This window comes from Leptidea sinapis, chromosome 6, assembly GCF_905404315.1.
Source record: "Leptidea sinapis chromosome 6, ilLepSina1.1, whole genome shotgun sequence".
Taxonomy (NCBI): domain Eukaryota; kingdom Metazoa; phylum Arthropoda; class Insecta; order Lepidoptera; family Pieridae; genus Leptidea; species Leptidea sinapis.
Window position 1 is genome coordinate 13,806,704 of NC_066270.1, and position 13,915 is coordinate 13,820,618.

Below are 13,915 nucleotides of genomic sequence, written 5' to 3' on the forward strand. Positions count from 1 at the left end.
AAGGTGTACGCGCTTTATTTGAAGGTACCCATGTCGTATCGTCCCCAAAATACCGCGCAAGGAAGCTCATTCCACAAATTGGTTGTACGCGGAAGAAAGTTCATTGAAAACCCCACTGTGGGGGAACGCCACACATCCAGATGGTGGGGACGATATCCTCATTTGTGGCGTGTAGTGTGAAGGTGAAATCGGCGGCAGGAATCAGGTGAAACAGCTTTCCGGAACACTCCTCGTGATAAATGCGATAGAAGAAAGAGAGAAGAACATTTGTAAAGGAGATAAAGCAAGATAGAAAACGAAAGCGAATATATTGTTATTATAACCGTTTTTTGACGGACATTCAACTCCGCTTGGCATCACCTCCTTAGTATTTTCAATATTTGAGAAAAGCAAGAGATAGATCTTTGTAGAGAACACTTGGGGAGGCCTGTGCTGGAAAGCATGACAATCTAGAAATCGGTGTCCAATACAATAAATTATTACATGGGTACTTTTTCATTGTATATAAACAAATTATAAGAGTTAGTAGATTTAAGATTAGAAATGTAACAGTACATATAGATCGTTTGTTAATAAAGGCTATTTTTCTATGGAAAAGGAGGAAACGAGCGTACGGGTCACCTGGTGTTAAGTGATCACCGCAGCCCACTTTCTCTTGCAACACCAGAGGAATCAGCGTTGCCGGCCTTGAAGGAAGGTGTACGCGCTTTTTTAGATTTTATTATTTTTATTATTATTTCGAATAGTACACTATAAGCTAGCGCCATGCATTGACAAATCAAAACTCACGCACAAGTCACGTATTATCCGGCTGTAAAGTCGTCTAAGCCCTAGTATATTTTAGGTCTATGGAAATTACTTAGCTAATGTCACAATACAAGTATTAGAACAGTAGCGTATCTCAGCGGTCACCTTGTAATTTATACCAACGTTTAGGTGAAGCGGCGCGGGCGCAGCTAATTTAACTCGGACAGCCGTTAGCCTCGGCAATAGTTTTGTCGCCCTAAGATTGCTTAGCGGCCATCTAAATCGTGTGTATGTGTGCGTGCGTCAGGCACTCTAGTATGAAGATAAAGTACTGTTCTATTATTGTACTAGCTGACAAACGTTGTTTTGCCAAATAAATTATTTTTAGAGTTAGACCGTTTCTTAGACATTGCAACATTACTTTATTTTTCTAAAATAAAAGCCGGAACAAACAGGCAGGCAGATAGACAAATAACAGAAAATTGTAAAAAATGATATTTTGGTGTATCTACCGTATATATATTCATATACATATAGTAAAAAAAAATTGTCTCAATGTTACAAACAGACATTCCAATTTTATTTATATGTATAGATTGTGCTAGTGAGAGCTTAACATCTTACGAGTAGGTCTCAATTTTACGAGCGTAATTTCAATACCGCTCAGAATATTTGGTACAATCAAGAATAGTAAGCGAAATTGCATTATAATGGGCAGTCGTCACCAGTGGGAGGCATCTTTTTGCACAGGATGCCGGCTAGATTATGGGTACCACAAAGGCGCCTTTTTCTGCCGTGAAGCAGTAGTGTGTACGCATTACTGTTTTTGGTCTGAAGGGTGCCATGGCTAGTGAAATTATTGAGCAAATCCGACTAAACATCTTATGTCTCAAGGTGGCGAGCACAATTGTAGTGCCGCTCAGAATAATTATTGTATGTATATTAATTCATTGTTTGTGTAAGGATGCTTCGTGAACATGATGGTCGTGATTACTGTCATAATTAGTAATTGCATCGAACAAATAAACTATTTTTTTTAACTATTATTATATTTATTAAAAAATATAATGTACTTTATGGTATAAACCCACATCTTATCTATCGCAACAAAGTAATTTTGAAACTGTAACAAAATATCCTTGTGGCAATCAAAGTAAGTCAATCCGATACATATATTGAATTAGAAACGGAACTTTATTCATACATGTAGAAATATATATAGTATAAGCGTATATATAAGCGTAAATATATAGTATAAGTATAAACTATAAGTAAAGTTTTTAATAATATAAGCAGTCTATTACATAATAATATTTAAATTGATTAAAGTTCGATATAAGAAATAAATCAAAGCTATATAAAAATTGTTAACAATAAAAAATAGTATTGTATAGTATCAAATAAAAAATATAAAATTCCTGAATTGTGTATTCAAATTTGTCCACATGTCCACTTTCTGTCAATCAATCAATCTGTGCTAGATTTTGGCGAGTCAACATGTCCTGAGGATGCCTCGTGTAGAGGCGAAACACGTATTGGCGGAATTAAAACTTAAGAAAAATAAAAACATATGGATAATTATGGATTTCCGCAAAGTTACACCTACTTCAATAAAATTTATTAAATTTTTTTTATTAGTTATAAGATACACACGTTATTCATATAATTAATACAATTGAAATCAACAGCGTATTTCGCAATTCATGATAAAAGATAAGTTTTCTTGAATATGAATTAAATAATTAAGAATAATAATAGTTATTCATATCAAATGCATAATTTAGCATAGTTGAATATTTAAAAATCATCTTATATCCGAATATAACGCACACATACAAAGACACACGCACACATAAACACTCTCTACGAGCGAAAGTGTTTACCTCATTGATCTACGAAATAGCATGCACCCAGTATAAAACGACAAGTCGTCTCCTACATGCCACACTCCTAAGCAGCCTTCGCTGAACATCAAGCTAAGCGAATATGAGGCTTTTGGTTAGTTTAAATTTAATTAAAAAGCAATAATATTCAATTTAGAAATATACGCAGTGATACATTCAGAATAATTAAAATGGATGACCAAGCTAATTGGAAAATCATTGAAAAATCTATATTAATAAATAAATATTTTTAAAATTTAGATACATTTTAAAGTGATCGAAGAAGTATCTATATGCAGTATATTTATTTTCTTTTGTTTATTTAATTTTTGATTATTTATTTTTTCAGCGATCTACCTTAATCTTGGCCGTGGCTTTTGGCCTGGCCACGGCAGAGGAAAAGGCGGAGAAGGACACGAAGGCTGAAGAGAAGAAGGTCGAAGAAACTAAAAAACAAGACAAAAGAGGTTTATCTGACTTCTACGGAGACCACGGAGGCTTCGGTGGCTACGAGAGCTATGGAAGCTACGGCGGTGGTTATGGAGGTGGTTACGGGGGTGGTTACGGGGGTGGTTTTGGAGGCTTCGAAGGTGGACATCATGAAGAACATGAGAAGACAATTACAGTTGTGAAAAAGGTGCCAGTACCTTACCCAGTTGAAAAGCATATTCCCTACCCTGTCGAGAAGCATGTCCATGTGCCTTATAAAGTGCACGTGCCTAAACCGTACCCAGTTTACAAAACTGTACACTACCCAGTTAAAGAAACCATCAAAGTTCCAGAATACATTTCGAAACCGTATCCTGTTGAAAAGGAAGTGCCTTATCCTGTCAAAGTCCACGTTGACAGGCCTGTTCCAGTCAAGGTATACGAACACGTACCGTACCCAGTAGAGAAACATGTTCCCGTGCCGGTCAAAGTCCACGTCCCACATCCGTACCCAGTGGAGAAACACGTTCCATTCCCAGTTAAGGTTCCCGTTAAAGTCGCCGTACCGTACCCTGTTGAAAAAATCGTTCACTATCCAGTGAAGGTTCACGTAGACCGCCCAGTGCCCGTTCATGTAGAGAAACCTATACCCGTTCCTGTTGACAAGCCTGTGCCGTACCCAGTAGAGAAAGAAGTGCCTTATCCCGTGAAAGTTCATGTCGACAATCCAGTGCCAGTACACGTAGAAAAACCTGTTCCAGTACCAGTAAAAGTACCATATCCCGCGCCATATCCAGTAGAGAAAGTAATTCCTTATCCCGTTGAGAAAAACGTGCCCATTCCAGTACATATTCCCGTTGATAGACCAGTGCCAGTGCATATTGAGAGGCATGTTCCATATCATGTTGAAAAACACGTGCCTTACCAGGTTAAAGTACCCGTTCCTATTGTTCAACACGAGGAACACCATGAAGGCGGTTACGGCGGTGGAATCCATGAAGGTGGTGGCTTCGAAGGTGGTCTAGAAAGCGGAAGCCACTTTGGCGGACACGAGGGTGGTGGTAGCAGCTATGGCAGCTACGAGAGTGGCCACGAATACCACCATTGATTGTAAACATAGTCTGATCTTTGTTTTTTTTTTTAGATTTAAATGTTGTTTTGTGTTTAGTTGTCGACTAAGTATTTTATTCCTATGCCTTTTTTACTGGAATAATGTTTAGTTTATAAAACCAAAAGTATTAAAAATGTTACCTTATACATAACAGTTTTATTTTAACACCCATTAATTTAAGAAATTCTGGTTTATTTTCAGATAATAATTCTTTTTAGTTAGATTTAACTTCTGTATCAGTAAATTGTTATAAAATTCATTCACAAAAACCTTTTTGGCTTTTTTGCATCTATCAATTATTAAAGTATTCGAAATAAACTTTAATTATACAAAACGTAATATACTCTTAAAAATGTAGCAACCTCTATCGAAACAATCTAAAGTCATAATATTTTTATCTGCATTTTACTCTTTGAATATATAAACAGATCCTCAATCGAATATTTCAGTATATTAATGCGCCATTAACTGACAATAATTATTATTCATTGCGAGGTAATTTTGAAACTCGCGCACTAGATAGTGAGTGTTATGTAAAAATTACATAAGGCATAGTAAGATTGTGGTTAATCCACAATCCACATAACTGTTACTTATAGATATGTTACTTCGTGACAACGCAACTTAATTCAACCGGTTATTTTATGATTACAATCTTTTATACATCGGTTTGTATTCATTGTATCAAATTAATAGCTGTTTTAGCTATTAATAAAAGCGCATTGGTAGCTTGATAGTAGGTGATCACTTCTGCTTTTGTTATTCAATAAGCACTGTAAATTACAGACACGAAAGAATTTACACAATTGTCTACTGTACTTAGTAATCTTTAGGCCTTTTTATCACTTTTTTTTACTTTTTAGCTTAGTAAATTGTATTAAAAATGCGGTCCGAGGTTCGAGTATCGCTAAGAGACGCCCCGGGACTGTTGTTGCGTAGTACCTGCGGTAAGACACGGCCCACATACTATGTCGCTGTAAATGCTTTTAGGGCTGACACTCGAAGCCGAAATCTCGGCCCTTATATTCAGGGTCTTTATATGTCAATGTATTTTCCTCTTAAAAAAAAAGATTTCTTAAGTAAATAGCTTAAATATTCTTTAGGGTTCTGAGTTATATTATTGGTTAGTTATATAATTTAGTAATTTATACTGATAACATCTTGAGTATGAAATGAAATTGAGCTGTCACGCTTGACTATGTAACGCTCTTTAGGGCTAAATCAGCTCGAACAGACAGTTAACACACCTTTTTTTTAAAAATTACCATTCCTACCTCACATTTATAAAATGTAACTTTTACGAATAACTTATAGGCTAAGCTAAAATTACATCCACGCAAACAAAAATGTTAATAAAAGGAATACTACTGGGCCAAACTATTTTAAATTTTTATTGGAACAAATGACAACTATTCTGCATCATAGTAAAGAAGAATCCGGTAAATAGGATGTTACATCTAAGTGTAATCACACATAAAAAAAAACAATCGAATTGAGATCCTCTTCCTTTTTAAAGTTGGTTAACAATATATTTACAAACACACGCGCATTAATCCTTTAAAAGTATTTTCTTTGAATAAATGCGTGGCACTCGCATTCATCAAAGAAAATAGTATGTGGAATAGTACAGACTGGATAATTCCAACAGAATATTATGTATTAACAATAATCACATTTGTAAATGCCATTTGAATATGTGCAAATGATTGCAAATGGCAGAGGGCAGGGCACAGATGGCTGGTGGGACAGTAAGGTCCTGGAATGGTGACTACCGGAAGACGAAGTGTTGGTAGGAACCCACAAGATGGATCGACGATCTGGTCAAGATCACCGGAATACGTTGGATGAGGGCAGCGCATCCGATCATAGTGGAGATCTTTGGGGGAAGTCTTTGTCCAGCAGTGGACGTCTTCAGGCAGACGCATCTAATGTCAAACCATCCCCTGTGCACTTTACAAGTTAATTGTATAATGAAGTGTCGACGATGAGACTGCTTTAATAAATAAATAAAAGGTATTTTGTAAGACTTATTCAATATTATAAATTACTACTTATAGTACTACTTACCTTATGTATGGTATGTTAGCCGGAATGTGGTATTTGGAGCCTGGATCGAAGTCCAATTCTGAACGAAGCACTGGGGGTTTGACGCCTTGGTACTGCTCCCTGGAAAAATAGCATAAGTTAGAATAAATTTTACGTAAGCTAAGGCTGAGCTATAAAGAGATCAAATTCAAATTCAAATATTTTTATTCAAAATAGAATTTGACATCACTTTAATACGCTTTTCAATTCAGGAATTTTACTATCGTACCTGGAATTACGATAAAAAATGTTCAATTAACGATTGTTACGTATTATTTGCGTATGTTGCGTATCAAATTCAAATATTTTTATTCAAAATAGAATTTGACATCACTTATTGAAAGTCAAAAACAACCCATTCCAAAAAGAATGCCTCAGACCTGAGAAGAATGGGCGCAACAAACTCAGTGGGCTTTTTTATCAAAAATATGTTTAAAAAGTAATATTTTACAATTTAACTTATTATTTAATAGCCTGAGGCCGGTCGCTCTATGTCCAATCTGTGGAATCATTAAAAAAGTCATTTATGTTATAGTAACCTTTACCACACAAACGTTTTTTAACAATTATTTTGAATATCGTTATACTTTTGTTTTGGACATTTTCTGGGATCTTGTTGTAAAAGCTATATGCTTTCAAAGTCCCACAAAAGACTTACTACCTCGACTTAGCCGAGTAATAGGCATAACAAGTTTATGTTTGTTCCTTGTGTTAACATTATGATTGTCATAAGATCTAAAACTTATCTGATTATTAGTTTTATTAAAATCAGTGGAAATCAATTACTTAATGATTTATACATAATGCGGGCGTGTTAACTTATTTGGTTTCAGAAACGAAACGCTTTTTTAGATGCGTGATATCTATGGGTGATAGGAGACTGTGAATTTTTACACGCTTTTTATTAGCTTCACGTGTATGTATGTTTGTTTGTAACCGACTCATTTGGCCGCGATTTTGACCTACTTTAAACGGCCAGATTTCGTTCAAACTTCTTAATCTACCAACATGTCATACGATATTATGACCGATAAATTTTGCTTTCCATTTGAAATCGAGAGTAAAGTCGTTATTTTGCGTCAAGGCCGGCTAATAACAATCAAATGACCACCTTTGGTTGTAACTGTCGCGTACACATAACAAAAGTTGCCTATAAAAGTCTGATGATGAAATATCTGCTTTAAAGAACAAAAATAATATTTATTTATTTATTTCAGACTAAATACAAAATATGTTAGTAAAATAACTAAAATTTATATTAGTACCAGCTGATCCCCGCGACTTCGTCCGCGTAGATAAAGGGTTTTTAAAAATAATAAGCAAGTTTGGAATTGAAGATTATTTCATGTCCTATTCCAGTTCCGGTTCCCGTTTTTGCTCCCGTTCCCAACATATTATATGAATCTTATTTCGAGGAAGATTCCTTTGGCAAACTAAACCTGCGATTGGTATAGTTATAGCTCATCGACGTGAATATCAGTTTTTCATACATCCCACGGGAACCATGGATTTTTCCGGGATAAAATGTAGGATATGTCTTTTCCCAAGCTCTAGTACCAAGTATCATCAAAATTGGTTCAGTAGGTCCGGCGATAAAGCGGAACAAACAAACTGACATTCACATTTATATATATTATATTACATATTATATTAGTAGGGATACACCTATATAACAATAATTAATACTAACGGCTTTGATGCTAGGGTATAAATACCACTACGCACATGTCCTCACGCCCAGTGGAAGAATAGGTCAACCATAAATTGTAGGTTAACTCCGTTTTTGTCTAATTACCCAAAACTCGGGTATTTATGGGAAATAAATGAAAATGAGATGAACACTTTTATTTAAAAGTACATGAAGCTTATTCTTTAGTAAATAAAGAAATTGATTAATAAATAAAATCACGGATGAGTAAAAAAAGAAGGACTCCGCGCCGTGATATTAGCAAGTGTGTGGGTCGTGTGCGGTTACGGGGGATAGTTCAACAATTTCTTCTACCTTAAATAATTATATATGGCCACAAATGCTTATATAGTATCGTTTTTACACTTTTTCACAACGCACGACGGCATTTTTAAAATATTTTATTGAGACGCAAACTGATCTGTCACAAACGATGTCAATTCTCATAATGGCCGCTTATCAGCCTGTAGTAGAGTAACTGTGTGCGTGGGGCTATGTATTTACACGTTAATCGGCTTGTTTTGGTGCTACACTGTTATGTAAAGTGGACACGAAGTCCTTATTTTATTACTAGTCCGTGATATAAAATATCTACGACGTAAAGTAAATATAGTGTTAGAACACCGATATATCGTGTCTAATTAACGGATTCGTAATAAAATTACGGCAGCGATTATTAACGTTACTTAATAATGTTCCCGTACTTAAATTGTGCAGAACTGGGTGATTGATTTAAGTAATTACTTTTATTATTTGTTAGATAATATGCAAAAGAGAATGGTCGAAATTGGACTAGATATGTTTCATGTTACAATATAATTGTAGAAAATAATTTTACATTTTTTTATGAAAATACGGAGCGAGACGAGCTAGACGTTCAAGACGATTAAGATATAAGATGTTAAGCCTCATTTGCGCAGTAGTTTCACTAGCTACGGCGCCGTTGTGGTACCCATAATCTAGCCGGCATCCTGTGCAAAAGAGCCTCCCACTGGTAACTGGTTGTTTAATACGCTTTTCAATTCAGGAATTTTACTATCGTACCTGGAATTATGATAAAAAATGTTCAATTAACGATTGTTACGCATTATTTGCGTATAAATCATAATATTGACGCTTAGACAAATAATCATAAAAATGATATTAATTTAATAAATAGCTAAATAATTTGTATAAAATATCTTTGGACCTCACTGGAACGTAATGCCCCCTCGCGTTCCCCTTTCACCCCCTCTCGCTCGTCCTGCTGCGTCAGTACGGTTTGCAGATTCATTACCGTTAGGTTGATGTCGTGATATTTTCGTGCTATCGCTGTTTTGTTTTTGATGTTTTCATCGTTACGTTTTGACTTTTGTTGTTAATGGTTCTATAGTTTCTGTTGTTCTGTGTCGCTATAATAGTTCTGTCAGAACTACTATTTGTGCTTAATCTAGATGCTTTCATTGTTTTTCATCTATAGTTATATTATAAAGAAATAATTACAGGTATATATTTTTTTTTCTATTTAACAATTAATATACATTGAAATTTATTTAATTCTCGTCCAGTTGTTGTGGTTCAGTAGATATATGAGTTACAAGAGGCTTGGTAGCTGAAGTATGATACAAATAGTCTAGTTGACTAGCTAACATCAGGGTGTCCAATTTGCGTGACGGTGTGCGCGCTTGTAAAAGTTCTTAAGGAACAAGAAGAAAATGAATAAAATTTCTTAAGGAATTTCGGGGACCCTGTGCTCTGTGAACAGCTGGATCATTCGCCGTTGCGTAGAGACGTCGCTTCATTGTGTGTCTTCTACCGCATTTATCACGGAGAGTATTCCTAACAGCTGTTTGACATGATTCCTGCCGCCGAATTCCACCTTCGTCACGTCATACGTCACAAGTTAGGATATCATCCCCACCATTTGGATGTGTGGCGGCCGTCCACAGTGTGGTTTTCAAGGAGCTTTCTCCCTCGTAATACAAAGCTGTGGAATGAGCTACCTTGTGCGGTGTTTCCGTGATGATACGACATGGGTACCTTCCAAAAAAGTGTTCACCTTCCTTAAAGGCTGGCAACGCTCCTGTGATTCCTATGGTGTTGCAAGAGAATTTGAGCGGCGGTGATCACTTAACACCAGGTGACTCGTGCGCTCTTTTCTTCTACTTTTCCATAAAAAAAACTTAACACCTTTCAAACTATTGTCAGTTCTCTCTTAAGCGGACAATAAATGCTCAGCACTACCCAGGTCTATATGACATAATGTTTGATTGCTGATCTATCCTCGGACACTGTCGCAATGCGGTCGCACCTATGGCATTTATTTATAACTTTCTTTTCAATCAGCTGGTTACCTACAAGGTACTTTATTATATAGTACTAGCTGATGCCCACGACTTTGTCCACGTAGATAAATTTTTAAAAATAATAAGCAAGTTTGGAATTGAAGATTATCTCATGCCCTATTCCAGTTCCGATCCCCGTTTTCGCTCCCGTTCCCAACATATTATATGAATCTTATTTCGAAGAAGATTGCTATGGGAAACTAAACCTACTAATGGTATATTTATAGCTCAACGACGTGATCGGAACCATGGATTTTTCCGGGATATAATGTACCCTATGTCCTTTCCAGAGCTCTAGTCTATCGCTGTACCAAATTTTATCAAATTCGGTTCTGTAGCTCCGGCATAATATTAGTAAGGATTATAATATCTGAACTAACCTTAATCTCCACCAATGGCAGTTGTATTGTTCCTTTCTGACGTCACCGTTAAACACATCCCAGCGCCATTTGTCCATAACCAGAGCGAAAGGAAGAAAGGCGAGTTTGTCCATTGCTTGGGTGAAGAGATGGTTGATGTCATGAGCAGTGTCATCGATGGAGCGCTGGATTAGACCCAGGGTCTGAAGATGACGTGGAGACGAAACAGAGAGAGCAATTGTTTCACCGACTGCTTCGTGAAAACCTGTACAAAAAAACACAGATATATAGATACAAACGGTGCCTCTTGACTTATGTAAAAGAAATAAATATGAATAGAATGAATAATATCTTATATCTTTAAACGAGAAATTCTTGTATATATAATATATATAATCTGAATCTCGGAAACGGCTCCAACAATTTTCATAAAATTTAGTATACAAGTGATTTCGGGGGCGATAAATCGATCTAGCTATGTTTCAATTTAAAGAAAATGTAGTTTTATCCCTGTTTTAATGAGAAACAGCTACAGTATCATTAGAATACAAAGGTAAATTTCGCCACTATATACAAGATAAGATAATACCCATCTTATTAAATTCAATATCACTTAGGATATTATTATAAAATATTTTACTAAGAAAATCATAAGATTTCGTACGCTTTAACTTTTCAATTAAGCTTAAAATTTTATTTATTTTATTTCTAACGCTTTCACTATTCTGCACTGTTATGTAAAACAAATTTTATTCTGAATTTTTGAAGAGTTCCTGAGGGAGTGTGAAATAATTTATTCCACGGGAACGAAATGGCGTGTAGAAGCAAGTAATTAAATAAAGGACGAATAAAGTATAACAATAGTTATAAATAATTAAACACAGAACTGCTAAAAACCTAAACAAAATCGATCGTAGTAAGAATAATCAAGAGAGAAAGTTCGCGGAAGTGTTTCAAGATTGATACATACTGAAGCGGTATTGCTGGGGCCGACCCATTACTTACAAACTAGATTATTCTAGAATATTGTGTTACGTTTACTAATTTTCTTTCATCAATATTAGTATTTCCCGTTATTATTAACATTTTTAGTAAACGTTTTAGTTTAGAAGTAGTAAAAGTATTAGATTTTTTAAATGAAAATAAGGGCCGACACGAGCAGGACCTTCAGCTGATGGTAATATTCCCTGCCCATTACAATACAGTGCCGCTCAGCATTCTTGAAAAACAGAACAATTCAGACATAAGATGTTAAGTCTAATTTGCTCAGTAATTTTACTAGCTACGGCGCCCTTCAGACCGAAACATATTACTGCTTCACGGCAGAAATAGGCGCCGATGTGGCACCCATAATCTAGCCGGCATACTGTACAAAGGAGCCCTCCCACTGGTGCAAACTTGATACTTCTTCTTAAATATTAAATTAATGTCTGGGGAAAGGGTCTCTTAAATTGAAAAAAAGTATGATTAGTAGTTCTGCTACAATGAAATCACCCGATCGAAATGTTGCTTTCCATTTTTGTGTGGAATTGTGTTGTAGAAAGAATTACTATAGCTCAATTTGCGATAAACAAAAAAAAAACAATACTTATAATTTTATTGAATCGCCTTTTAGTAGTGTACTTCATGATACATACAATTATTTGAAGCCTTCCATAAAAACTTTCTATATTAAAAGTATTTTTGCTTAGGAATAAAAAAGGAAGTAAGAGAAATCAAAGATGCATTGTTTTGCAAGAAGATTGTAATCAAAATATTCATAATTGATGCTGTGGCTAAATGTGAGTCAGCCGTGAGCAGGCGGCGAACTTGACCTAGATGTCTAGCAGCCGTAAAGCCAAATAAAATCGTAGTATCAAAGATATACTACATACTGGAAATGCCACTATAAAAATATTACAAATGTTCAGTTTTTAATGAAACTGTAAATAAAGTTCGAGTGAAGTGATATTACTTAAGTATTATATATTAAGGGGGAAGTTTCTATTTTCATTATTTTATGCGGTCTTTTTAAAGTGAAACTTTTATTACATCGCCTCAAGCTTTTTCGTCTGTGTGTTACATGTCGCGTGACGGTCGGGCGGAGTCTATAGTTCGCAGCAGCTGACCGTGTAGTGTATAGACTAGTACTCATTTGTTTTTGTCAGCGTTAAATGTCTATAATGTGAAAAAGTTTCACTTTTACCGTGGTTTCATAAAACCACACAATCCTTTTAATTATTTTTTTCGTAGTTTCATTGCACATAGGCCATACGATGCTCATAGTATGATATAGAAAAGTATATAATTCCTAGAACTGTTAGTTAAATAACATGACCTTTATCAGCGAGTTGGACGTAGTATCTTGTAATTCTGAGAAAGAATTCTTTTAATGTACTTATTTGTGTTTAAATGCGCAATATTTTAATTTGTGTTTGTAAAACTCCCAGTAGTAAAAATAAAATGAGTTGCTGACTTGTGACATTAATTAGTTAATGGGCAACACAACACTTACGGAGCATGAAAAGAGATGTTTAAAAAATTAAATAAATAACGTAAAATTATAAGGCAATTATAAACTTAATAATTGATTGTGTGATTTTATGAAACCACGGTAAAAGTGAAACTTTTTTCACTTTATAGACATTTAATTAAAAAATTGTGGAATAATATTCCATTAAGGGTATAAAATCGCATTATCAATCTTAATTTTATACTTGGAAAATTTGAATGATAATGGGAAATAATAAAAACTAACAAAAAATCGTGGAGCACTGGCACAAATGAGTTATTACTCATCTATACACTACACGGTCAGCTGCTGCGATCTATAGGCACCGCCCGACCGTCACGCGACACGCAACACACAGACGAAAAAGTTTGAGACGATGTAATAAAACTTTCACTTTAAAAATGAAATAATGAAAGTAAAATTATATGATAAGGTAATTATAAACTTAAAATTGAACCTACGGTCAATGAATTCTAATTATAATAAAAGCAACTATTACTAATTAAAATAATAGCACAATTCACATCTAGTGTTGTATATCGATGTAACTATGTAAAACGGCATCTCAGTTACTTGTGAGTTATGTAACTCAAGCCGTAATACTTGCTTTTAATTTCCGTGAATTCTTCCAACTATTAGCGCGTGCGACTCTTCCTACCACATTTAATTATGCTACATGCGTTGATTTCTTATCATGGCAATAATTGAATACTTCTCGCTTGTTTTCATGAGCTTATAATTATTTTTTTTCTTAAAGACTGTATAGTGCAATATTTGTGTTCTTTTTTTAAGAAAATAA

The 13,915-nt window shown here is 35.0% G+C and overlaps 1 protein-coding gene and 1 pseudogene across 1 annotated transcript in view; one reads left to right on the forward strand and one right to left on the reverse strand.

The window, feature by feature from the left end:
* Positions 1-13,915, reverse strand: part of LOC126964982 (angiotensin-converting enzyme) — a 201,160-nt gene that overhangs the window by 136,984 nt on the left and 50,261 nt on the right. Inside the window, exons 8-9 of the mRNA XM_050808357.1 lie at positions 10,647-10,890; positions 6,238-6,336 (exon numbers count right to left, since the gene is read on the reverse strand). Coding sequence (XP_050664314.1) covers positions 6,238-6,336; positions 10,647-10,890 — 343 coding nt within the window. The remainder of the gene's footprint in view (positions 1-6,237; positions 6,337-10,646; positions 10,891-13,915) is intronic.
* On the forward strand, positions 2,703-3,936 carry LOC126965079 (skin secretory protein xP2-like; annotated as a pseudogene).